General features: G+C 67.6%; 4 protein-coding genes across 6 annotated transcripts; 3 read left to right on the plus strand and 1 right to left on the minus strand.

Moving 5' to 3' along the window:
• The first annotated feature begins 1,892 nt into the window (after positions 1-1,892).
• On the plus strand, positions 1,893-12,053 carry ZNF335 (zinc finger protein 335). 3 transcript variants are annotated; one of them, XM_083801954.1, is made up of 28 exons: positions 1,893-1,983; positions 2,317-2,539; positions 2,904-3,177; positions 3,546-3,623; positions 3,902-4,222; positions 4,359-4,493; positions 4,574-4,732; positions 4,845-5,103; positions 5,209-5,386; positions 5,467-5,579; positions 5,787-5,805; positions 6,007-6,123; positions 6,208-6,284; positions 6,403-6,563; positions 6,688-6,917; positions 7,003-7,111; positions 7,196-7,290; positions 7,427-7,707; positions 7,819-7,957; positions 8,034-8,423; positions 8,512-8,654; positions 9,018-9,157; positions 9,697-9,800; positions 9,923-10,000; positions 10,202-10,285; positions 10,464-10,529; positions 10,722-10,803; positions 11,220-12,053. In XM_083801954.1, exons 2-28 carry the CDS (start codon positions 2,339-2,341, stop codon positions 11,336-11,338), a joined length of 4,152 nt encoding a protein of 1,383 aa, XP_083658080.1. In that variant the 5' UTR covers positions 1,893-1,983; positions 2,317-2,338; the 3' UTR covers positions 11,339-12,053. The 3 variants fall into 3 exon arrangements, with proteins under 3 accessions (XP_083658080.1, XP_083658081.1, XP_083658082.1); XM_083801955.1 differs by having other exon boundaries at positions 11,223-12,053; XM_083801956.1 differs by having other exon boundaries at positions 4,845-5,088.
• Positions 12,054-12,142: 89 nt separating this feature from the next.
• LOC310882489 (uncharacterized protein) lies at positions 12,143-16,959 on the plus strand (the record flags this gene model as incomplete). Its single annotated transcript, XM_083801347.1, has 10 exons — positions 12,143-12,215; positions 12,981-13,152; positions 13,935-14,094; positions 14,272-14,391; positions 14,470-14,589; positions 15,498-15,584; positions 15,685-15,795; positions 16,050-16,122; positions 16,262-16,354; positions 16,665-16,959. The coding sequence occupies 10 exons, from the start codon at positions 12,143-12,145 to the stop codon at positions 16,856-16,858; spliced, it is 1,203 nt and encodes a 400-aa protein (XP_083657473.1). The 3' UTR covers positions 16,859-16,959.
• Positions 16,960-17,095: 136 nt separating this feature from the next.
• Positions 17,096-18,675, plus strand: LOC310882767 (uncharacterized protein). The gene is made up of 2 exons (XM_083801980.1): positions 17,096-17,500; positions 17,780-18,675. The coding sequence occupies exons 1-2, from the start codon at positions 17,336-17,338 to the stop codon at positions 18,302-18,304; spliced, it is 690 nt and encodes a 229-aa protein (XP_083658106.1). The 5' UTR covers positions 17,096-17,335; the 3' UTR covers positions 18,305-18,675.
• Positions 18,676-19,795: 1,120 nt separating this feature from the next.
• Positions 19,796-21,446, minus strand: LOC310882763 (E3 ubiquitin-protein ligase RNF182-like). Its single transcript, XM_083801976.1, has 2 exons — positions 21,254-21,446; positions 19,796-20,811 (listed from the first exon to the last, which is right to left on the minus strand). Exons 1-2 carry the CDS (start codon positions 21,309-21,311, stop codon positions 19,946-19,948), a joined length of 924 nt encoding a protein of 307 aa, XP_083658102.1. The 5' UTR covers positions 21,312-21,446; the 3' UTR covers positions 19,796-19,945.
• Positions 21,447-22,554: the final 1,108 nt, after the last annotated feature.

Below are 22,554 nucleotides of genomic sequence, written 5' to 3' on the forward strand. Positions count from 1 at the left end.
GCTCCCAGGGCTCAGACCGCTTTGCCACTCTCTTCTTGCCCTGGAGCCATCCCCCACCAGGAAAATCCCTCTCCTGTCTCAAAAATGAGCTGAGGACAGACAGGGAGGAGGCCTGCTGGTCGGACAGAAATCCATCCCATTTTCCCCACCCGGGAGGCCGCTTTTGCGGGGGTCCCTGCAGCCCACCCCTTTGGGCAGAAGCATGGAGCTGTGTCCACGGGACGTGGGGGCTGCTCCACACCTGCAGGCACAAACACGGCACCGGGCTCCTCCCGGAGAGCCAGGAACGACGGAGAGCTCATCGGGCACAGGAGCCCCTCGCGTCCTCCCGGCTCCTCATGCCGGAGGCCACTTCCCACGCAGCAACTGCAGCGCTACGCAGGGCTGCTTTACAGAGAATTAAAAAGAACAAACACCTCTTGGTCTCCCTCAGCTCCTGGCACGGTGTCGACCTCAGCCCCAGGCTGCACGCAGGGACCTGGCACCCTGCTCCCAGGCAGCGCGGCCGCAGCGGCGCTTGTGCAGCCAGCTCCTTATCTCACCGCTCGCTCCAGCCTGGGGATGAATGTCAGCGATGCTGTCGCCCAGTGACAGATGAGGGCATAAACCTTTCAAGGATGTATTTAATTAGCTTGAAAAAGAGCCGGAAGACGTAGAGGCGCGCCAGGCTGATGGCACAGCGGCGGCTCCGCTGCTGCCCCTACCAGCACGCAGCACCCCGGGCAGGCGGCGCCGCGCTCGGGGACCCGCGCTGCCCCACGGCCGGACGGGAGCAAGGGGCTCAGGGACAGGACAGACCCCGGGGCCCTCCTCGTCCTGCGCCAGAAGCGTCACAGGCAGCGCGCCGACCTGGCACAGCACGCGCCCCACACCCGTCCATCGGGGTGCTGGCAGGGCAGGCTTCCCGCGCACTCCGTGCCAGACGAGACACCGTCTGTCCCGCTGCGGCTGGCACGCCGCCAGCACCAGCCTCCCGTCGGCGTCCTGGCAGCGAGGCGCTGACCGCCTGCACCCGCTGCGCACGGAGCCCTGCGGCGACTCGGTGCCTACGGCCCCGGGGGGGGCGAGCGCGGCCCTGCCGCGGGGACAGGGGAGCCGGGGCGGCACTGACGAACCAGGGCTGTGCCACGGGGAAAAAATAAAATAAAATAAAGTAAAATGAAATAAAATGAAACAAAATGAAACAAAATGAAATAAAATAAAAGCAAAACAAAACGCAGACAGGGCAGACCCTAGCAGCAGAGCACTGCGAACGCGTCCCTGCGAGCAGGGCGCTGCCCACGGGCTCCGTTAAGGACCCGGGGACGGCGGCAGGGCGCGGGGGCGGCCGCGCCAGGCCCACACCGCCCCGGGGCCCCAGGGCAGCGCAGGCACGGGGCGGAGGCGGCACCGGGACGGGAGCGGGCGGGGGGCCGGCACCGGGACGGGCCCAGGGCCCGGGGGGGCTCCGCGGGGCCGACCTCGCCGAGCGGGCTCGCCTCGGCCCGGCCCGGCCCGGCCCGCGTGGCCCCATCGCAGCGCCCCGGGCCCGTGCCCGCCGCCGCCGCCCCAGGGCCGGGCCCGCTCCCGGCGCCGCCGCTTCCGCCCCGCGTCACGTGACGGGCGCCACCTGGCGCGACGCCGCCGCTCAGGGCCCGGGCGCCGCTTCGTGACGCCACCACGCACGGCCCCGGCACCGCGCGCCACGGCGCCGCCTCCGCGCTCCCTCCGCGCACGAAGTAGTCCCCGCCGCGCCCGCCGCGCCCCCCCCACCCCGGGCCGCCGGGCGGCGCCGCGCGGGGCCGGGAGGCGGCGGCGGCCGGGGCCGGGGCGGGGGCGAGGAGCGCGGCCCCGCGGCGGCGAGCGCGGGGCGGGGCGGGGCGGCGGCGCGGTAAGTAGTCCCGGCGCGGGCGGAGCGCTGCGCGCCGCGAGGCCGGGGGATGGCGGCCGCCGTGATGCCGGGCGCGGCGGGGGCGGCGGGGCGGCGGCGGCGGCTCGGGCCGGGTGAGCGCGCGGGCGGGCGGGCGGCGGCGGCGGCGGGCGCGGGCCGGGCCGGGCCGGGTCCGGCCGGGCCGGGTCCTCCCCCCCCCCCCCCGCCCGGGGCCTGGCGCCCGGCGCCCCGGGGCCGCCCCGCCGTGTGCGCGCGCGCGGAGGCGGCGGGGGGGACCCCGGCAAGATGGCGGCGGGGCCGCGGGGCGCGGCGGGGGCGGCAGCGCGAGACCGGCACCGGCACCGGCACGGCCCCGCACGGGCCCCCCGCGCCCCGCCGGGACGCGACGGGCCGGGCCGCCGGCGGGGTCCCGGGGCTGGGGGCTGACGGCGGCGTCCCCCCGGCAGGGCGGGCCTAGGCGCGGCGGGCATGGAGGAGAACGAGGTGGAGAGCAGCAGCGACGCGGCCCCGCAGGCGGCGCGGGAGGAGCCCTCCGAGAGCGGCCTCGGCGTCGGCACCTCGGAGGCCGTGTCCGCAGACAGCAGCGACGCCGCCGCCGCCCCCGGGCTCCTGTCCCGGGCCGACGACTCCGGCGTGGGGCAGAGCTCCGACAGCAGCGGCGTGTCCCTGGTACGCACCGGCACCGGCACCGGGGGCGGCCGGGGAGGGGGGGGGGCGGCGGCTCTGCCACCCCCGAGCTCCGTGGGCGCTCCTGGCACGCCGCAGGCAAGCGGGGCTCCGGGCGCTGCGGTGCCGCCTGCCCTGGGGGCCCGCCCGGCTGTCCGAGGGGAGCTGTGCCCGGCAGCGAGGGCGGCCCTGGGGCTCGGGGGGCTCGGCAGGAGCCGGAGAAGCTGCCCCGAGACCTCCCCCGCGGCCGTGCGAAGCGACACGTGCTGGCTGTGGGTGCGTGGGGATGGGGTGGCTGCCCCGAGGGCCCCTCCCGGCAGAGGTCTCTCAGCTGATCTCTTCTGGCCTCGCTTTTGTTGTTGCCCAGGAAGAGGTGTCGGAGAGCAGCTCCAGCACGGATGTGATTCCCAGGATTTACCTGCCAGATTCATCCTCCATTGCCCAGTCCACCTTGGTCTCCAGCGTCTCCACTGTGAGCCAGTCCATCATGGTGTCAGAGTCCCCGCAGGTCCTGGTCCACTCCAGCGTCATCACTGACGGAGCCACGATTGTGTCGGACTCCACTGCGTCCACCTCCTCCGACCTAGGTTCTGCCATAGACAAAATCATCGAGTCCACGATTGGGCCTGACATCATCCAGAGTGAGTGTGTGCTCCCAGCTGCGCGCGCTGGCGGCAGGTCTGTCACCTGTCCCTGCGTGCGGGCAGGCTGGGGCGATGGGGCTGGGAGGGTGGAAAGAGCTGCTGCTGTGCCAGACCTTGGGAAAACACACCTGGGAGGTGAGGGGAAACATGCATGCGTGTACACCTCATTCGGCGAGGGTGCCTTGCCTCGCCTCAGCAGCTGGCAGGTTTCTGAGTTGCTCCCGGCTGGGTGGCAGCATTGCCTCTGGCTGACCTCCCTGCGCCGTTCCCACTCCTGTCTGAACTCGGGAGCGATACCTGCCTTGTCAGCTCTGCAGTCCCCACAGCCAGCAGCTGCCGTCCTTTCCTCTCCCTTCCCTCCACAGGCTGCATAGCTGTGACCAGTGCCGAAGATGGTGGAGCAGAGACTACTCAGTACCTCATTCTGCAAGGGCCTGACGATGGTAAGGGTGCACCTGGGGTATTCCAGTGGCGGACTTCTCCGCCTCTGAGCCTGCTCCTGTTTTGGCAGTGGGTTCACAGTAATGGAGAGAAAAAAAAACTTGGTATTTTTTGAGAAAGCATGTGCTGCTGGGGAGGTGCTCCCAGCAGGACACGGGGTAGGGTTGGAGCCTGGAGAGGATGCAGCCTCCATACCAGTCACCAAGGATGTGCTGACTGTTAGCAGCTTGTTACTGAGCTCGCGATCTGCTCCTCAGCTGAGCTGATTCTGATGTTTCAGGTGCCCCCATGGTTTCCCAGATGGCCACCTCTGCTCTGGCCAGCAGCTTGGCAATAGAAGCTGTGGCCGATGGTCCGACCTCCACGTGCCTTGACCAGCCGGGCCCCTCGGAGCCGTCGGAAGCGCTGGAGCTGCGCATGCAGCCAGATCAGGTCCGAGAGGCAGATGGTGGTGAGGAGCTGGACCAGCCAGACATGGAGACGCTGGAAGAGATGATGGAGGTGGTGGTGGTGCAGCAGTTCAAGTGCAAGATGTGTCAGTACAAGAGCGTCTCCAAGAAAACGCTGATCAACCACATGAAGGAGCGGCACTTCCAGCCAGGTGTGTGTAGTGCTGCCACTGCTAAGGACCGAGGAAAAATTATCTTGGGGAAAGAATTAAGAGGGGGAATACGAGTGCAAAGACCTGTGCTGTTACTCGATCAGGTAGAGAGTTCTCCTTGTGTTTTCTGTGGCAGTGGGTTCAGCTCTGGCTTTGAAGAAAGGGCGTCCACGAAAGGGAGGTTCTGCTCCAAAGACTACGGAGGAGGAGGTCCCAGAGGAAGAAGAAGATGATGATATCATGGATGCTGGTGCTATTGATGACCCCGAAGGTAGGACTCGTTCTCGCCGTATCTTATGTAGCTTAGCTTTTCCCCTCATCTCTCTGATGTTTGGGGCCGCTTACTTCCAGAGGACAGTGACTATAACCCGGCTGAGGATGAGCCCCGCGGGCGACAGCCCAAGTACAGCCGCACCGTTCCCACGTCCAGCGAGGAGAGGCCGCGGCGACGCCCGGGGAGACCCCGCAAGTTTCCTCGCCTGGAGGACATGTCCCAGGATGTGCCTGACGGTGAGTGGGAGGCAGCAGCCCCTTGCTGGGTCAGAGCAGGGGGTGGTATGGAAGCTGCTGGGAGCCCACGGAGAGGGTGCATGACAGAGTTTTGCTGTGTCCTGTTGAGTAGGAGAGGAGGTGGAGCCCTTAGTGACATCCCAAAGCACACCCAGCTGTGAGTTGCAGAACTCGGAAGCAGCCAGTTCCTCTGGCCTGGAGAACGGGACCAGCGAGAGCCTGGCAGAGCCCAGCATCAGCCAGTCTGACTCAGAGAACAAGGACCCTTCCTCCAACACTGGCCCCGAGGAGGCAGACGTCGTCCCCAGGAGGCGAGGCCGGCCCTCCCGACGCTTCCTGGGCAAGAAATACCGCAAGTACATGGGGCGCAGGTGAGGGGTGTGTGCCGAGCCAGTGCTGGGCCCTCTGGCCCGTGCCCAGGGCCGGTCCAGCCCTCGTTTGCCACCACAGCTCTGAGCCCGGCTCTGTGTTTGCAGGTACTACTACAAGTCACCCAAGCCCTTAATGAGGCCCTACCTGTGTCGAATCTGTGGCTCGCGTTTCCTCACGCACGAAGACCTGCGTTTCCATGTCAACTCACACGAGGCCAATGACCCACAGCTCTTCAAGTGTCTTCAGTGCAGCTACCGCTCCCGACGCTGGTCCTCCCTCAAGGTGAGCACTGTCCTGTTCCCATGCCCGCAGAGGGCGGCTCATAGACATGGCTCTCACGGCACCCTCTCTGCTCCTTGCAGGAGCACATGTTCAACCACGTAGGCAGCAAGCCCTACAAGTGTGAGGAGTGCAGTTACACCAGTGTGTACAAGAAGGACGTCATCCGACACTCCACAGTGCACAGTCGGGACAGGTAAGTGAAGCGAAGTCCTGAAGAGCACCTGGCAGCCTGGCTGAACGGCGCTAATATTCCTGCCTCCTGCCCTGGGGGTGCAGCCGTGGCTGCCCTTTCACCTGACCTCTGCCCCTTTCCTAAATGGGCACTTTTGGCGTGGAAGATGCAGGGGAGCTCAGACTTGGGATTTGGTTGACGAGGGGATTTTCTTCCTTTCTTTTTCAGGAAAAAGAGAGCTGATCCGGTGAGTCTGAGTTCCCCGTTGGCACTGTTATGTGGGAAGAGGCATGTCTGGGTCTTCCACAAATTCTAGGTGCCTAGTTGAAGGCAGTGTTTCTGGATCAACTGAGGAAAGGCAGCCCAGGTCCTGTGGTGGGGAGAGGGGCAAGGAAATTGATGACCCCCCCTCGGCCCCCATGAGCTCATCTTTGTGCTCTCCCTCCAGCCCCCAAAGCTGAACTCCTTCCCGTGCCCCGTATGCAACCGCATCTACCCCATGCAGAAGAGGCTCACGCAGCACATGAAGACGCACAGCACGGAGAAGCCGCACATGTGTGACAAGGTGAGAGCGTGGGGCCTGGGGAGGGGCTGGCAGCGAGTGGGGCTGGGCAGGAGGCGAACGCTGCTTTGCTTTCTTCCACCGCAGTGCGGGAAATCCTTTAAGAAGCGCTACACCTTCAAGATGCACCTGCTGACGCACATCCAGGCCATTGCTAACCGCAGGTAGGAGCCAGGCCCCAGCCTGCTGCAGGCCCTGGTAGAGCCAGCGCCCCGGGCTCCCCCTCTCGGGGAGGGCGGGGGGTCCCTGCTGCCCGTGGGACAGACGGCGCTGTCCTGGCAGGTTCAAGTGTGAGTTCTGTGACTACGTCTGTGAGGACAAAAAAGTCCTGCTGAACCACCAGCTGTCGCACATGAACGACAAGCCCTACAAGTGCAGCTTCTGCAAGTACTCCACCTTCCGGGAGGACTTCCTGGTCTCTCACATGGCCGTCAAGCACACGGGTGAGGAAAGCTGCCTGCTGCCCCATGCCCTCCTCCACCCCTGCTTCTCCAGCATGTGGCCGGGAGCGTGCCTGCTCTCCCTGCTGTCCTGTGGGGACCCCTGCCTGACTCCTGCCTCCCACAGGAGGGAAGCCGTTTGCCTGTGAGTTCTGTCACTTCACTACCAAGCACAAGAAGAACCTGCGCCTCCACGTGCACTGCCGCCACGCCGACTCCTTTGAGGAGTGGGCTCAGAGGCACCCTGAGGAGCCGCCCTGCCGCCGCCGCCCCTTCTTCACCCTGCAGCAGATCGAGGAGCTGAAGCAGCAGCACAGCCAGGTGCAGGCCCCGGCTGAGCCTGAGGCCAGTCCGCCGGTGAGTGCCGCTGCCGCGCCCTGGCTCCCTCCCTGGGGCTCGCCCGCCCCGGCCGCGCTACAGCGCTCTGCGCTCTCTCTCGCAGGTCTCTCTTGGCCCCATCACCTACCAGGCGGTCCAGGCTGTGCCTGGAGCAGAGCCGCCCATCCTTTCACAGGATTCCCTGGAGGGAGCCACCATCATCTACGAACAAGGTGAGCTCCCAGGGAAGGGATGGGGATGAGGAGAAGGTGGGTGGGTGCCGTGCCTGACCCTGACTCTTTTTTCTGACCTGCCAGGCGTGGCTGGATCGGCAGAACTTGCCACACAGACTGCCCTGGATCTTCTGCTGAACATGAGCACTCAGCGAGAGCTGGCCACAGGCTCGCTGCAGGTGAGGAGGGCTGAGGGAGGCCGTGCCTGCTGCAGAGTGCACCACGGTCCCTGCAGTGCCCAGCTCTGCTGCCCTTCGGAGGAGCATCATGCAGAGCCTCGTATTCCTCCGACTGACTTGCTGTCCTCCCCCGCAGGTGGCAGTAGTGAAGCCAGATGATTCAGGAGAGGTACAGACCAGCTGTGAACCCCAGGCACAGGAGGAAGGGGCAGAGCTGGATTCCTCTGAGCAGCAGCAGAAGTTGGTGACGCTGCACATGGCAGAGCCTGGGGAGACGCTGGTGCAGGAGGCTTATGAGGAGGCGACCCTGGGTGGCTCAGAGCTGCAGCAGATCACTATCCCCTTCGGTGGCACAACAGAGTACAGCATCATCACGCCCATTAGTGAGGAGATCCAGGCTCCAGGCACGCTGTACAGGTCAGCTCTATGGGAGGACCGGGGAGACAGAGGCACCTCTGACCTCAAATGAGGAGACCTCGAGTGGGGAGGGGGATGAGGCGGATCCGGTCTGACCGTGTCCTCTGCCAGCGGTGAGGAGGAGAGCCCTGCAGAGACATCCCGTGCAGTTGTGGTGAGCGAGGCTGTGATGGCAGAGGCTCTGAAGGAACATAACAATCACTACATCATGTCACCCGGTGTCGCAGGGAGCCAGCTCCATCACATGGAGGTGAGGAGGGTGGGCTTTCTCTCCATGAAAGGGTGGGCAGCAGTGTGAGCAGGTGTGACTGGTGTTTCTTTCGTAGCCCCTCAGCGGAGATGCTGCCTTTCCCTTGCCAGCAGAGGGCCAGGAGGCACAGCCAGCCAGCGTCAAGTGGCCCCTGGTGCAGTGTGTCACCAGGCAGCTCCAGAAGGACTCAGCTTTATCCCCAGCCTCTGAAGGGCAGGAAGTCTCATCCCCAAAGGTCAAGTGGCCTGCGCTCCAAGGCATGGCCAAGAAGCTCTCGTGCAAGGTTTCTACAGCCAAGAAGCTCTCGTGCAAGATTTCCACAGCCAAAAAGTTTTCATGCAAGATTTGCACAGCCATGTTCACAGGGAGAGCAGAAATGGAGAGTCACAAGAGAGCCCACATTGGGCCCAGCACCTTCAAGTGTCCCGACTGTCCGTTCACTGCAGCCCTCTGGCCGGAGGTCCGGGTAGGTACCCTGGGTAGAGCAGCCCTGGGAACAAGCGGTGTGGAGAAGCAGGGGCTTCCTGACCGTGCTCTTGTCTTTCTGCCTCCAGAGCCACATGGTCCAGCATGCCAGCCTCCGGCCACATAAGTGCACCCACTGCAGCTTCGCCTCCAAGAACAAGAAAGACCTGCGCAGACACATGCTAACACACACCAACGAGAAGCCCTTTGCCTGTCAGATTTGTGGGCAGAGGTGAGTGAATGCTGCTGGGCTGTTGCTGCTTCTAGAGATCCAGTAGAGCTTCTCAGGTTTGAGAGGAGATGGGTGGGATGTTAGCAAAGAGATGGCTGCGCTGACTTTACCCCCAAGAGTAACATCCTGTTCGAGGAGGCTCAGCCCTTTGAGAACAGTTCCTGCTGCGGATGGTCCTGGTTTAGTCTCCAAGGAACTTCTGCACAGGGAGGTTTGGTACTTGCGGGCCAATGGAAAAGCTTTAGGATCTGGGACAGGCCATTTCCTTGGACGTGTTTGTGGTACCTGTAGGCAGGTTCTTTTCAGAGAGCGCAGAGGTCCTGTGCTGCCCATGACAAACTCCACCTCTCCTTTCTCCTGTAGGTTCAACCGTAACGGGCACCTCAAGTTCCACATGCAGCGTTTGCACAGCTCAGAGGGGAAGAGGCCGGGGGCACCTTCGGCTGCTGCCCAGCAGACCATCATACTGAACAGTGATGAGGACACGCTGGCCACCCTGCAGAGTAAGAAGTGTCCATGCCCTGACCAGGGTGACCCGCAGGTTTCCTGCGGCCAGAGCCCTACGTGGTGCTTCACCCAGCTTGTGGGCTCTGCAGGGCTGGAACTGGTCCGGGACAGATTCCTGCCGAAGGTTAGGGTTGCCAGTGGCAGCAGGACCCGGTGGGTGCAGAGGCAAGGGTAGTGTCAGGGTGCTCTTGTCAGCTGCAGGGGCTCCGTGCTGGGAGCAGTCCCGCACAGGCACTGTCTGCTGCGACTCGGTGCCGAACAAGGGGCCCGGGGTTTGCTCCACGCAGTTCCTAACGGATGGGTACGTTCAGGTAGCGAGTGGTGCTGTGAAAGCTGAAACGGGAAGTGAAGCTTACAGTCTGGTGCAGAGGTCTGGGTTTTACCTATGGTGGCTTCTAGGTTCCTTCGTGTTGGGAGTGTTTCATTTAGCTTCTGCCTTCAGTGAGCAGAGCCGAGGGCCTGTCCTGCCCTTGGGGTGGGCACTGGCAGGGGCCAGCAGCCCGGCAGTGTCCCACCAGCTTTCTCCCCATCCCAGCGGCTCTGCAGTCAGGCCAGGCGGTGCTGGCTCCCGAGCGGCTGCAGCAGGCTCTGGGGCAGGAGCACATCATCGTCGCTCAGGAGCAGAGCATCACGAGCCAGGTGAGTCGTGCCAGTCGGCCTCATCCCACGGCCGCTCCCCGTGTGCCGTGCTGGCTCCCTCCTGGCAGAGGGCTGCCGTCCTGCCTGCCCGCACTGAGCGCTGGGCTCTCACTGCCTGACAGGAGGAGGCGACGTATATCCAGGAGATCACAACCGCTGACGGCCAGACAGTGCAGCACTTAGTGACGTCTGACAACCAGGTGAGGGGGGCTGCACGAGTCCCAGGAGCACACGGAACTGAGACCTTCCACGCAGCTGCAGCAGGGACAGCAGCAGCAGAGAGACCTGGGGAGAGGTGGGGTGGGAAAAAGCACAGAAGCCAGAGAAGAACCAGCCCTGTTGCGATGCATGGAGTGGGCAGTGGTGGCCTGTTTTTTGGTTCTGAATCCCTCTGTTTGCAGGTTCAATACATCATTGCCCAGGATGGTGTACAGCACTTGCTTCCCCACGAGTACGTTGTTGTCCCAGAGGGACATCACATCCAGGTAAGGGTCAGGCTGGCTGCTCCCTTTGCACGGTGCATGAGGCTGGTGAGGGAGCCATGCACAAGGCTGGGCCGCCTCCTTCTCCTCCCCCTGTGCCTTGCTCTGTTCAAGTCGCAACCCTGGGAGGCGGGGAAGCCTGCTGTCCCTAACACAGCCTTACTGCAGCTCTCATCTTCAGGTACAGGATGGTCAGATCACCCACATACAGTATGAACAAGGCAGCCAGTTTCTCCAGGAACCTCAGGTAAGGCATGGCTGCTGGAGCTGGTGGGGCTGCAGTGAGATGGGCTCTGAGCACGCAGCTGCAGAGGGCAGGATATGAAATAGAAGGTGCGGGTGGGTTAGTGGTTCACTGCAGCGGCTGTGGCCAGGGCAGCACTCCGGGAGGGACCCTGTGCAGTCCCGGACTCGCCTCTGTCTTCTCTCCTCCCTGCAGATCCAGTACATGCCTGTCTCACCTGAGCAGCAGCTTGTCACCCAGGCTCAGCTGGAAGCAGCTGCACATTCAGCAGTCTCAGGTAGGGCCAGGATCACAGGGACAACCTCTGGCTTAGCTCTCGCCCTCCTCTCTTCCCCATGTTCGCAGGGTGCCAGTCCTGCAGGGGAGCTGGGGCTGCCTGGGGCTGCTTTCTCGCTGTAGCTGGCAGGGCCGCCATGCCATGGAAGGGATGGGGTTGGCTGGCTTAGACTGCCGTGCTGCTGCCTGTGTCCCTGTCATTCCGGGAAGCAGCTGGTGTTGGTTTCTGAGGGGAGACCTTTGCTGATACCAGCTCCCATGCTCTGGAGGCAGGGTGCTGTGCTGGGTGCACGGCTTGTGTGCGTGCCCATTCCCTGGAGGGCAGGGAGTGAGCGTCGAGGGGGCCCCGGGCAGTGCTCCGCTCTGCCCTGCCCTCGGGCACAGGGCGAGGAACCGCTGACCCCCTCTCCTCTGCAGCAGTGGCTGATGCTGCCATGGCCCAGGCGCAGGGCGTGTTCACCACGGAGGCAACAGCCGAGCAGATTCAGCAGCTGCAGCAGGGAATCCACTACGACGTCATCACGCTGGCAGATTAACGTTGGGGACAGGCCTGGCTGATGCTCAGGGACATCCGTGCTGAGCAGGACAGCGGCACCAGGCAGGAGCCTCTCCAGCCAGCAGTTGCCTTATTGCTTTGGGGCTACGAGGGACGTGCCTGAGTGCACGCCAGCGAGGGCGAGCAGCCACGCTGCTGTGCGCAGCCAGGGTCCTGCGCATTCTCCCTGGCACAGGGAGCTGTCTCGAGCAGAGACTGCCGCAGCCAAGGCACCGGGACAGGCCGAGCAGGGGCAGCGCTCCCGTGTAGCCGATCTCTTTGCCTGTTGCACTTGATGGTCTGAAATCCCTTTCCCTGAATCATGTCTGTGTGGGCCAAACTCACATCAGCGTCTGCCTGGACACAAGGATCCCGGGAGAGCCGTGGGGCCGAGCACAGCTAGGTGGTACGGTGCGAGACGTGAGGTGTGTTCAGCCTCAGCCTAGCGCTCCCCCTCAGCAGCCTTGGGCACGCGGTCCTGGCGCGAGGGCAGCCTTCCCTCCTTTGGCTCCTCCGGCCTGCAGGCAGGCGGCAGTTGGGCTTTGGACTGGAGGAACCTGAAATAGGAAGAGGCAGGGGTGGAATATGTTCTGTTTTTCTTCTGAAGAGGGATGGACTCTGCTGCAGAGTTGGTTTGTAGGTGGTTACGGGAGGGGTTCGATTCTGATGTTCTCGAGCTTTGAATATGCTTATGAATAAAAAGGGATTGAAACCGGTGTCTGTGCTGCCTTGGGGTCCGAGCCTGCCTTGGCCAGGGTGGGAGGCGGCGCCAGCCTTGGCGCTGCCCGGGGGCAGGTCCGGCCTCATGCAGCAGCCCTGTGCTATCACTTCTTCCCACCACAGTGACCTTGACTCCTGGGAAGTGAGCCGGGCAGCTGGTACCAGGGTGGGCTTGGGGCTGTAGTCATGAAATTAATCGAGTGGTAAACAGCCTAAATCCCGTGTAACTCTGTCCCAAACTACAAACGCTGCCCCTCCCTGAGCGGATTGTCTGGAAGTATTTACATGTGATTATAACAGCTAATCTCAGAGTTTTAGTTCTATGCTTTTGCATTAAACTGATTATCTGCAGAGGGGAAAAAGGCCTGGAACCACCCAACTTCAGCAGGAGCTGCACTGCCTGAGCCCTGTGCAAGGGATGGCAGAGCTGGGCTGTGAACGGGGCTGCTGGCCCAGCACCGGGGCTCACGCTACAGCCAGCACCTGCAGGCAGTGCCTGGGCTCCGCTGCCCCTGCCAGCAGCGCTGCTCCCTGCTGGGGGGGCCGGGCAGCCCCCTGCTGGTCCGCGGCCCCGCAGAGCTGCGTGCCATCCCTCCTGCCGAGCCGGGCAGCCAGGCTCCTGGTGGCCAGCGGTCGCTGCCCACGGGCTGGCAGTGCCCCACCACGGCCCTGCCCTGTCCCTGCTGGGGCTGCGTCCGGCTGTGCTCGCATCGCCCCGCGGCCGTACCTGTGAGCGGCTGGTGCCGGCTGCCTGCAGCTCCGTCCGGGTTTGGCCGTGCCCGCCAGCTGTGTGGGGTTGGCCACGGCCCTCCCCGTCCAGCTGTGCAGCGCGGGGTTAACGCCGCAGCAATCCACAGGCGCTTTCCTAGATTACAGCCCCATTATCTAATAAAGCGGATCCGCAGCGCCGCTGTGCTGATTAGGGCTGGCGGAGTCCCGTGGGGACAAGGTTACGGGGCTGGGGCAGCAGCGTGGGGGCCCCGGCTGGTTCCCCGTCCACCCCGGCTGTCCGGCCCCGCCGTCCCCTCCCGGCAGCGGCGCAGGCGTCCTGGCGTCCGTGTCTGGGGCGGCCGGAGAGCACGGGACCAGCCCGAGGTGGGGACGGGCCGGGGCTGGGGTGGACGGGCCGGGGCGCCAGGCTCGTGGGGGCTGCTTGTGGGGCCGCGGGTGCTGCTGGGGCTTGGCCACGGGGTGCAGAGGGGGCTCGGGGCCTGGGTGGGAGCTGGCGCGGGGCACCTCGGCCCCGCAGCTCCCGCTGTCACCACAGGCCTGCAGGGAGCAGGGGGCTGCGGGGCTCATTAGCCCCAGTGACCTTCTCCTTCCTGTCCCCGGACAGTGCTAAGCGGGTTTGTTACATATTTAATATCCTGAGAGCGTTATTAGTCAGTATTTAACGACGGATACAACCTGTGGGATAATCCGTCTGGGCGGGTGGCGCGGAGCAGGAGTCGGGCGGCTCGGGGGGCTCCAGGGACCCCGCACTGCTGCGTGCCCCCCCCACCGGCCCCGGAGCCTGTGGGGCCGGGCCCCAACCAGACAAAGGCTCCCGGGGCAGCAGCAGGGCCCCTTCCCCTTCCCCTTCCCCTTCCCTTCCGTCCCTCCCGACAGGAATCCAGCTGCGGCCTCCTGCCAGCGGTTGCCTCTTGCACAAGGGCCGAGGCAGGGAGGCGTTAACTGTTTCCTAACTCGGCAGTGGGAGCGCAGCGCGGGCGGGAGCACCGAGCGAGGGCCCCGGGCCCTGCAGGGAGCAGGGCGATGGCTGCAGGGTGACGGAGCAGGGCGCAGGGCGGCCCGGAGGCAGCTGGGCTGGGGCGCAGCCCGGTGTCGGTGGCTGCGGTGCCCCGTGCTCGCTGCTGACCCTGCGCCCTGCCCCGCAGGCCGAGCCGTGCCGAGTGCCAAGGACACGGCGCCGCAGGCGGGCTGCCTCCGAGCACGGCAGCGCCGGACACCGTGGCTCTGTGCCAGGGCTCCCCAGCGGGGGCTGAGGCCCTCGGGGCTGTCCCCCCCCAGATCCTGGTGACGGACTTCAGCGCGGCGGTGAGCAGGGGGAGCAGGGCTGCAGGCGCCCCACGGGCTGCGGCACGGGTGTGAGGGCTGTGGCCCTGCTGTTCCTGGGGCTCCCCCTGCTCCCACGGCCACGCTGGGGCTTGGGGATGCCCATGCGAGCGCGGTCCCTCACCGAGCCCCCCGCTTCCCCTGCTGTGCCTGGGCCAGAGCCCCGCGGGCTGGCACTGCCCTGACCCGCAGCCAGAGCCGGGCGAGGAGGACAGCGAGCAGGACGCCAGGGAGGCATCCGAGGATGGGGGCAGCAGCGTGGGCGCCAGCCCCGTGGCCGTGAGTGCTGGGCCGGGGCCTGGGGCTCGCCGGGAGCTGGGTGCCCCGGGGAGCGCTGCTGAAGGTTTCCGTCTGCAGCTGGACCCAGTGGAGAAGGAATGGCTGCAGGGAGCAGCCGGCGGGGACCTGCCCGTCCTGAGCCACCTCCTGCAGCAGGAGCCCGCCCTGGCCACCAAGAAGGTGCGTGCTGCGGGGGGGGTCCGGGCTGAGCTCGGCTGCGGGGCTGGGGCTGCGGGGCTGACCCGCGCCTCCTGCCCCCGCCCCCGTCCTGCAGGACTTCACCTCGGTGAGTGCGGGGCGCCCAGCGCGGCCCCGGAGCCCCCAGCCCCTCACCCTAGGGCTGGGGGGGTTGATGGGCACCCGGGGGCACCGCAGCTGCCCTGGGATGGGACAGGCTGTGGTGCACGGCATCGCTGTGCCCCATCCTGCCCCCCGCCACCCCCCGGCACTGACCCCTGCCTCTCCCCCCCCCCACCGCTGCTCCGCTGCCGCCGTGGTGCCCAGGGGGTGAGTGGGGGCGTGGGGCTGCTGCGGGCATGGGGGAGATGCAGGAGGGGGCCAGGGTGGTGGGACAAGGTCACGGGGAGGAGGACGGGGTCTGGAGGCACGTGGGGCCATGGAGGGAATGGGGCCGTGGGAGGGATGGGTGTGTGGGACCGTGGGATGGGGGTGCTGTGGGGAGGGAGGGGGCCAGGAGTGCTAAGGGGCCAGGAGGGGTGACAGGGGCTGTGGGGCTGACAGTGCGGTGGGGAGAGGGCAGCGTCCACAAGGGAACGGGTATGGGAGGCCAGGGGCCATGGGGGGGGACGGGGCACTGGGGGAGCCAGGGACTGGGGGAGGCCGTGGGGCCGGGAGGGGAGGGTGCGTTTCCTTCAGTGGCTGCAGCCGACGTCCCTCTGCCCACCGCTGGCCCCCTCCACTGTGGCTCCCGCCCTGCCCCGTGCAGTTCGTAAGTCCGAGTCCTTCTTGGCCTCACGCTGCCCCGGAGCTGGCCCTGGCGGGGCTGAGCAGGCTGGGGGCGGACGGGGGAGCCCCCCGCTCACCCATCCCATGCCCCCCGTCCTGCTGCCCCCTGGCCCTGCACCCCCCGCCCACCTGCCCCGCAGACCGCGTTGCACTGGGCAGCAAAGCACGGCAAGGAGGACATGGCCGCGATGCTCGTGGATGCTGGGGCTGACATCAACATGAGAGCGGTGAGTGGGGCACGCGGCACGAGGGGGCTGGTGCCCGGGGCTGAGGCACCCCCGTGCTGACGGTGCCTCTCCTCCCCTGCCCCGGCCGTGCCGCATCCAGCACGTGAGTACAGGCCCCGGCTGGCGGTCGCTGCCGGGCCGGGGGGTGCTGAGCACGTCACACGTGGTGCCCGGCTCTGCCCCCACAGCAGCTCTCTCCCTCGGGCAGGGCGTGAGTATGCTCGGCTGGACGGACGGACGTGCTGCAGGACTGGCCCCGGATGGGGGGTGCGGGGGGGTGCCCTGGGAAGGGGCTGGGGCGTCCCCAGGGCGGTGGGAATGGGCGTCCCTGGCAGGGTGGTGGCAGCAGCAGGGTGACCCAGGAGGGTGTGTGGTGGGGGGCTTTGGTCTCTCCTCCTGGGAGCAGGCGGTGCTGGGGGCCACGGCACAGCCCCGTACCTCCCCCCGGGGCCTGGTGTCCCCCAGGGCTACACCCCCCTGCACATCGCCGCGCTCCACGGGCACCGCCAGATCGTGGACCTGCTCATCGAGCGCTTCGGTGAGGGCCCTGCCTGAGGCCCCCAGCCCACGCCCGGGGCTCTCGGCCCCCCCAGGTCCCAGCAGGGTCACGGTGTCAGCACTACCCTGGGGCCCTCTGGGACTGGCCCTGAGCGGTGGCTCAAGCATCTCTCCTGCAGGGGCCAAGCAGAACCTGCGGGACTACAGCGGGCACCTGGCCGGGCACTACCTGGGCTCTGCGGGGACGCTGGACGGGGACCCTGACACCCCCCGTAAGAGCCCACCCGGCTGGCGGGGAGTCCTCTGGTGTGGGATGAGATGGGGGCATGGGGGGGGACTGGGGTTGGGGGGGACAGGGCTGGGGAGGTGTTTGGGAACATGGGAGACACACAGGTGGGGATGCTGTGGGTCCTGGGGGAACGGGGGCCGGGGGTGTTCGGGGTCCTGGTGGGGGCACAGGCAGGGGTGTGGGGGCCACAGGATGGGGGTGCAGGAGCTGCACTGTCCCAGGGACCATGCAAGGAGGGTGGGGGGGTGCGGGGGGGTGGAGAGTCTTGCTGATGCTGATGGGCTTGGCCCCAGAGCTGCCCTCGGGCCGGGGTGAGCGCGGCCGGAACCGGCGCCTGGCCTGCCTGCTGCTGCCCAAGGCCGGCGGGCAGGCGCGGCGCCGCTGGGGCTCGGCCGAGGACCTTGCGGAGCCAGAGGAAGAGCGAGCCCCGGCGCAGCTCCTCGCACCGCCCGCGTCCTACCGGGCCGTCCGCAAGTTCTCCCGCTAGCCCAGACCCGGCCCCACGGCGTGGTGGGGGGCTCGGGGGTCAGGCACGAAGATGGGGCCGGACGCTGTCTGGCTCTGCAGTAAAGCTCCGTGTGCACCGCGTCCCCGTGCCTGGCGTCCCTGTGTGCGCCGTTCCCGTGGGGCCACGGCCACTCGTGGGGCCAGGCGGCACGGCCCCACGCAGCGCCCCTGCTCGTGGGGGCTCTGCACAGGGCCGGGGGGTGCCTGGGTCCTGCTGTGGGTGCTGGGCACATCCTGGCTGCCGGTGGCCACGCGGCGCAGCTGTGCCGTGCCAGCCCCTGCCCGACGGGAGCCGGTGCGGGGGGCGAGGCGGGTGCCAGGCGCTGCCCCAGATCCGTGCTGCTGCTTTAACAGGCGCTGCCAGAGCGCTAATACCCCCTAATCAGCTGCCCGTCACCGCAGCCCCCAGACCGATATAAAACGCCCCGCAGCAACTCCCCGGCTCTGCTCCCGCAGCATGGCAGCTCCTCAGGGAGAGGGGAGCCCAGGCCAAGAGCCGGGGGGCTGCAGGGGGCCGTGGGGAGCCCTGCAGGGGCCCCCACCAGCCCTGCTGCCCTGCCCCTGCCCCATGCTGGCTGGCTACAACCTGCTGCTGCCCCCCCTGAGCCTCCTGGCGCCCTCGGTAAGTGATGCCCAGCAGCTCCCAGGGGCTGGGCCAGGGGACCCCTCCCCGGTGGGGGCTGAGGCTGGGGAGCCGCTGTCCTGGTGGTGCCGCAGCCCCGCACCCTGCTGCCCCCGGCACCTTGGGGTGTGCGGTGCTGGGCAGGGGAGGGTGGGGGGGGGGGAATGCGCAGGATCTGGCCCTGCCCCAGCCTGAGCGGCAAGGGCCAAGGCCCCCGCCCCAAGACCCCCACCTCTGTGGCCCCTTTCCCCCCCCACAGCAACACCTCCGTGCCCCCAGGTCCCACCAGCCTGCGCCGTGCCCCAGGGGCTGCTGCCCAGGACCGGGCTCTGCCCCCCCTGCTGCCGGCAGCCCCTGCCCGTGGAGCCGGGGCGCTTGAAGGCGACCACGGCGCGGGAGAGCACCGGGGCGCTGAAGGCCTGGCTGGCCCAGCACCCCAGGAACCCCTACCCCAGCAAGGGCGAGAAGGTGATGCTGGCCATGGTCAGCCGGATGAGCCTCACGCAGGTCTCCACCTGGTTCGCCAACGCCCGGCGGCGCCTCAAGAAGGAGAACAAGGCGGGCTGGGCAGCGCGCGGCACCTCCGACAGCGAGGACAGCGAGGGCGAGGGGGCTCTGAGAGGAACTCCCCCCGGCTCCAGCCCCGGCCCCGTGCAGGATGGCTGTGGCAGCAGCCCCACCGCGGGGCCGGGCCCGGGGCAGGGCGAGCGGCTGCAGAAACCCAAGATCTGGAGCGTGGCGGCAATGGTGGTGTCTGGCCCCGGAGAGAGCGGGGGAACTGCGGCGCTGCCGGGGCAGGAGTAGGGGGGGGCTCGGTCCCTCCTGCCCCCGGGGTCAGGCTGCACCAGGGCATGCAGTGCCAGTGAATGGGCATGCAGCTCGGACCCTGCCCCGGCTGCCCCAGCCCCTCTGCCCCACACAGCCCCCCTGTGCTGCCCGGAGCCGGCCCCTCCTGCACCCCAGCCCCTGGGGGAGGAAGAGCCATGGCACCTCCCGGCACTTCAGTGCCTTCCTCCCCGGTCCCAGGTGTCCTGGGACCACCGAGGGGCTGGGCTCAGGTGGGGGCTGTGGGGAGCGGGTGCGCTGTGCCACATAACGGGGCACACGGAGCCACCACGCACAAGGGATACGGGAGGGAGAGGTCAGCGCAGCCTCACTTGTGGACTGTGCCGAGCTCAGCCCCGCAGGGTTCCCCAGCTGGGGGCAGCTCCAGGGCGAGCAGGTGGGGCTGGGGGGGCCTGGCAGGGGTGGGGAGAGGGGAGCGCAGGCCCTGGAAAGGCACGGACACGGGGCAGGGCTGTGTGCTGGCTGTTATAGCTCCTATGAACTGGGAAATGGAAATCAAAAATAGACTTTGCTCTTCTTGATAAAAGTAATAAAATGGTTAGCGGTGTTAAATTAATCCTTACAAAACAAAACCCAAGGAGGTTAAATACAGCCCGGAGGCTCCGCATAAAAACCACAACGACTACAAAACAGCTGCAAAGACGTCTTTACACACCAAAGAACTCCTCTCCTCCGCTCCTCTCCTATACGGGAACACAGCGTCGGCGAACACGGGACTCACACATGTGGAAAAGAAACGCGGGTGCGATGGGAGCAGCCCTGCGAGGAGCACGGGCGCCACGGACAGAACTATTTACACTATGGACACGGAGCTGTGCTGGTGCCAGTCCGGCCGCGGGAGCCCCCGCGCTCTGCCCGCGCTCCTCCTGCCCGCGCCGGGCTGTGGCCGGCTGCCGGGGCCCCTCCAGGCGCGGCGCCACGCGCCGAGCGCTCGCCACGGCCGTCCCTCCGGCCGCCCCTCGTCCGTCCTTCCGCCCGTGCGCGCGTCCCAGCTCCGGCTGCCCCTTCGTCCGTGCTCGGGCGGCGAAGGGGCCGCCCGCTCCTCCTGCCGCCCACGCGTGGCTCCCTCGCCCTGCGGCGTGGCTGCAGCCCAGCTCCTCTCCCGGCCGGGCGCTCCGCGGCGCTGCCGGGCGCGGGCAGCGTGCAGTTCGCAGGGGAAGGCGGGTGCCGTGGAGCTGCTGGGCAAGAGTCCCCCGGGCCGGTGCTGCGCAGCCAGCAGTCTCTCCGCCTGCCCTGGCGAGCCTCCTCGGGGCCGCCGGCGCCTCCCTGCTGCCTCTCACCTCTGCACCTCAGTTGGCATTAGTCTCCCGGCTGCTGCTTTGCTCGCGGCCCAGCTCCCGCTCCTTGTCTGCGGAGGAGGACGAGGAGGACGAGGAGGACGAGGACGAGGAGCTGAGGGTCCGGCCCGAATGCTTGTAGGCCGCAACGAGCTCCTGCAGCCGTTCCGGCGTGGGCTCCCACTTGGCAAAGCCCGCGCTGTTCTGCAGGAAGAGGACGGCGGTGTTGTGCACGGCCTTGTAGTACATCTCCTCTCTGCGCAGGGAGATGACACGCGCCCGGCATCTCCCGCTGGCCCTGGGGCCAGGCACACCTCCACACTCAGCACCCATCTCTTGGCAGCCGCGGGGCGGCAGCACCCACGCCGAGGGACGATGCTCCAAGGTGCCCCAAGCCTCCGTGGCCCGGCCGCGGGGCCCGGCCCCGCAGGGTCAGGACGGGGGGGAAGGCAAAAACCTCCCGGCACAGGCACTGGCAGAGGCTGTAGGAGATGCAGAGGAGGAGGGAGGCGGGCAGGAGGCTGACCAGCGCAGCGCCCAGGCTGTGGTGCTCAGTGAGCAGGAGGTAGATGCCGAAGGGCAGGGAGCTGCAGTAGAGGAGGCAGAGTGTGCCCAGCAGGCAGCGGGGGGCGGCTCGCCACGTCCACGAGCGGCCCTTGGGCGCGGGGCCGCGGCTGGGCAGCGCAACCGGGCTGCTGGGGCGGTAGAGCTGCACCACGTCCAGCCCACCCAGCCCCTCGGGCGGCACCACGTCCTCAGGCACCTCCAGGATAGTGACGACCAGGCAGTCGGAGCTGGGCGAGGGCTCCGCCAGGGGCTCCAGCACGCTGGGGCAGAGCAGGACCTCGGGGGTTGCGGGGGGGCCCCGCTTCTGGGCCCGCTCACGGCACGCCAGCCCCTCGCTGTCGTCCTGCAGCCACTGCGCGTCCCCGCCGGGCACCGGGCTCTGCCGGCGGCAGAAGGGGCAGCAGAGCCGGCGGGGCGACGCGTCCCCCAGCGCCACCATCTTGCGCAGGCACCTGGCGCAGAGGCGGTGGCCGCAGCGGAGCAGCTTGGGTCTGCGGGCGCGGGCGTCGTAGCGGCTGTAGCAGATCTGGCACTCCAGCTCGTGGGCCGCGAGCACCGGCGGCTGGGAGCTGCCCCGCGTGCCGTCCGTGTGGGTCATGGTGCCGGGGGGCCTGACGGGGGCTGAGGGGACAGGGGAGCCCCGTGAGCTGCACGCCGGGGCAGGTCCCTAGGCCCTGCCGTGCCCCGCAGACAGGGGCCGGCTCGGCCTCTGGGGGTCTGCAGCAGGGGGGCCGGAGCACCAGCGGCAGCCCCCCCCCAGGGCCGGCTCGTCCCAGCTCTCACCACAGCTGGTGCCGCCTGCGCTGGGGCTCGCCCCCTCTGCAGCCCCCACGCCCAGACAGGGAGGGAAGGTCTTTCCTGGGGGCTGGGAGCTGGCTCTGGAGCCCCCCCGCACCGCAGGGTGGGGTTCCAGGGTCCTCAGTGCAGCTCGCCCCCCCTCACCCACAGGTCCCCCCCCATCCCCAGGGCAGGGCTGGCCGCAGACACAGGCTGTGCAGGGACCCCTGCCCTTCAGCCCCCCCTCCCGCCACCTCCCCCGGGAGGCTCCCGCGCCCTCCCCTACCTGCGTCCTGTCCCGGGGCTCCCGGGGGGGATGCAGCAGGGGGTCGGTCCCCGGCCATGCGGGGGCTGCAGCCCTGCCCGTGGAGGCAGGCAGGGTGCCGGCGGCGGCACGCACCCCATGGAGAGGCGAGGGGCGCGCTGCCCGCCACGCTGCGGAGGCTGCCCAGGCGCAGGGACCGCCAGCATCCTCCGCATCCTCCGCAGCGTTGGCCTGGCAACGCGGAGCGGGAGGCGGATGCTCGGCGGGGCCGGCGCTGGGCTGATGCTGAGCCCCCCGGGGCAGGGGGTCCCCAAGCCCCCCTGGGCTGCAGCAGGACCGGGAACGGGGCCGTGCGGCTGCCGGCATCCCGCTGCTCCTTCCCTGCCGGGGGCTGCCCCTGGGGACCCTCAGCCCCCAGCCCCCAGGAGAGGGCTGCTGCTACGGGGGTCCCCGGGGCCGCCCCCACTCAGCCCCTGGGAGCGAAGTGGCCTCGGGCACCGCGCCGCCAGCCAGGAGGGGACGGCCACCGGCCTCGCGCCGGGCAGCGCCTGCTGCCACGCACACAGCAAGGGGCGAGCTGGGAACAAGCCCAGGCCCTGCTCGGGGGTCTGGCCTCTTCCGTGTCACGGTCACGCTGCGGTTGCTCTCAGCCTCCTCAGTGCTCAGGCTGCCCTACCCACGCTGACTACAGAGAAAAATATTTTATTTTCTCCACGCAAGGCTCTGCCTTTTTCATTGGGCTCCTGCGAGCTGCTCAGGGAATCACTGCCCACACTCTGCGGCGAGGCAGTGCCGGATCGCCGGCTTTGGTCTGCACAAACTGCTCGGGCTGGAGCAGCGTGCGGGGCTGGGAGGCAGAGCTTAGCGAGGGCAGTTTTAGTTCAAGGGGTCAAAGTCTGGCAGAGTTTGAAAGAGCTTGCTTCAGGAGAACAGGACCATCCCGAGCTCATCCTCCCCGGTCCTGCTCCAGCCTCCTGCCCCTTCCCAGCTGGGGCCTTGCCCCCGTCACCGCAGCTCTCGGTCAGCCGGGGGCACGGCCTTGGCTCTGCCCAGCCTCGGGCTCCTGCTCTCTCTGCCCTTGCCGCAGCCCGTCCGGGCGGTGAGCAGTGGCAGGCGCTGCAGGACTCCCCCGGCCGCAGCTCGGTGGGCAACGTGCCCCCTCCTGGCACCAGGGCTGCTCGGGTGCCAGCACCAGCCGGTTCTGCTGCCCCACGGGACGGGGCCCAGCCCCGCCAACACAACCTGCCGCTTGTCCTCGGCCCCACCTGCGGCCGGGGGCTCCCACAGGACCCCGCGGGCTCCCTGCAGCCTGGCCGCGCTCA

This window comes from Anser anser (assembly GCF_964211835.1).
Source record: "Anser anser genome assembly, chromosome: 16".
NCBI classification, from domain to species: domain Eukaryota; kingdom Metazoa; phylum Chordata; class Aves; order Anseriformes; family Anatidae; genus Anser; species Anser anser.

Excerpts from the sequence above, each read along its gene's own strand:
- LOC310882767 (XM_083801980.1), top strand. The coding sequence starts at position 17,336 with ATGGCAGCTCCTCAGGGAGAGGGGAGCCCAGGCCAAGAGCCGGGGGGC. Across the intron at positions 17,501-17,779 it reads TGAGCCTCCTGGCGCCCTCG|GTCCCACCAGCCTGCGCCGT; the intron begins GTAAGTGATGCC and ends CCGTGCCCCCAG.
- LOC310882763 (XM_083801976.1), bottom strand. The coding sequence starts at position 21,311 with ATGGCCGGGGACCGACCCCCTGCTGCATCCCCCCCGGGAGCCCCGGGA. Across the intron at positions 20,812-21,253 it reads AGCCCCGGGACAGGACGCAG|CCCCCGTCAGGCCCCCCGGC; the intron begins GTAGGGGAGGGC and ends CTGTCCCCTCAG.
- ZNF335 (XM_083801954.1), top strand. The coding sequence starts at position 2,339 with ATGGAGGAGAACGAGGTGGAGAGCAGCAGCGACGCGGCCCCGCAGGCG. Across the intron at positions 4,223-4,358 it reads GGAGCGGCACTTCCAGCCAG|TGGGTTCAGCTCTGGCTTTG; the intron begins GTGTGTGTAGTG and ends TTTCTGTGGCAG. Across the intron at positions 6,918-7,002 it reads AGCCTGAGGCCAGTCCGCCG|GTCTCTCTTGGCCCCATCAC; the intron begins GTGAGTGCCGCT and ends TCTCTCTCGCAG.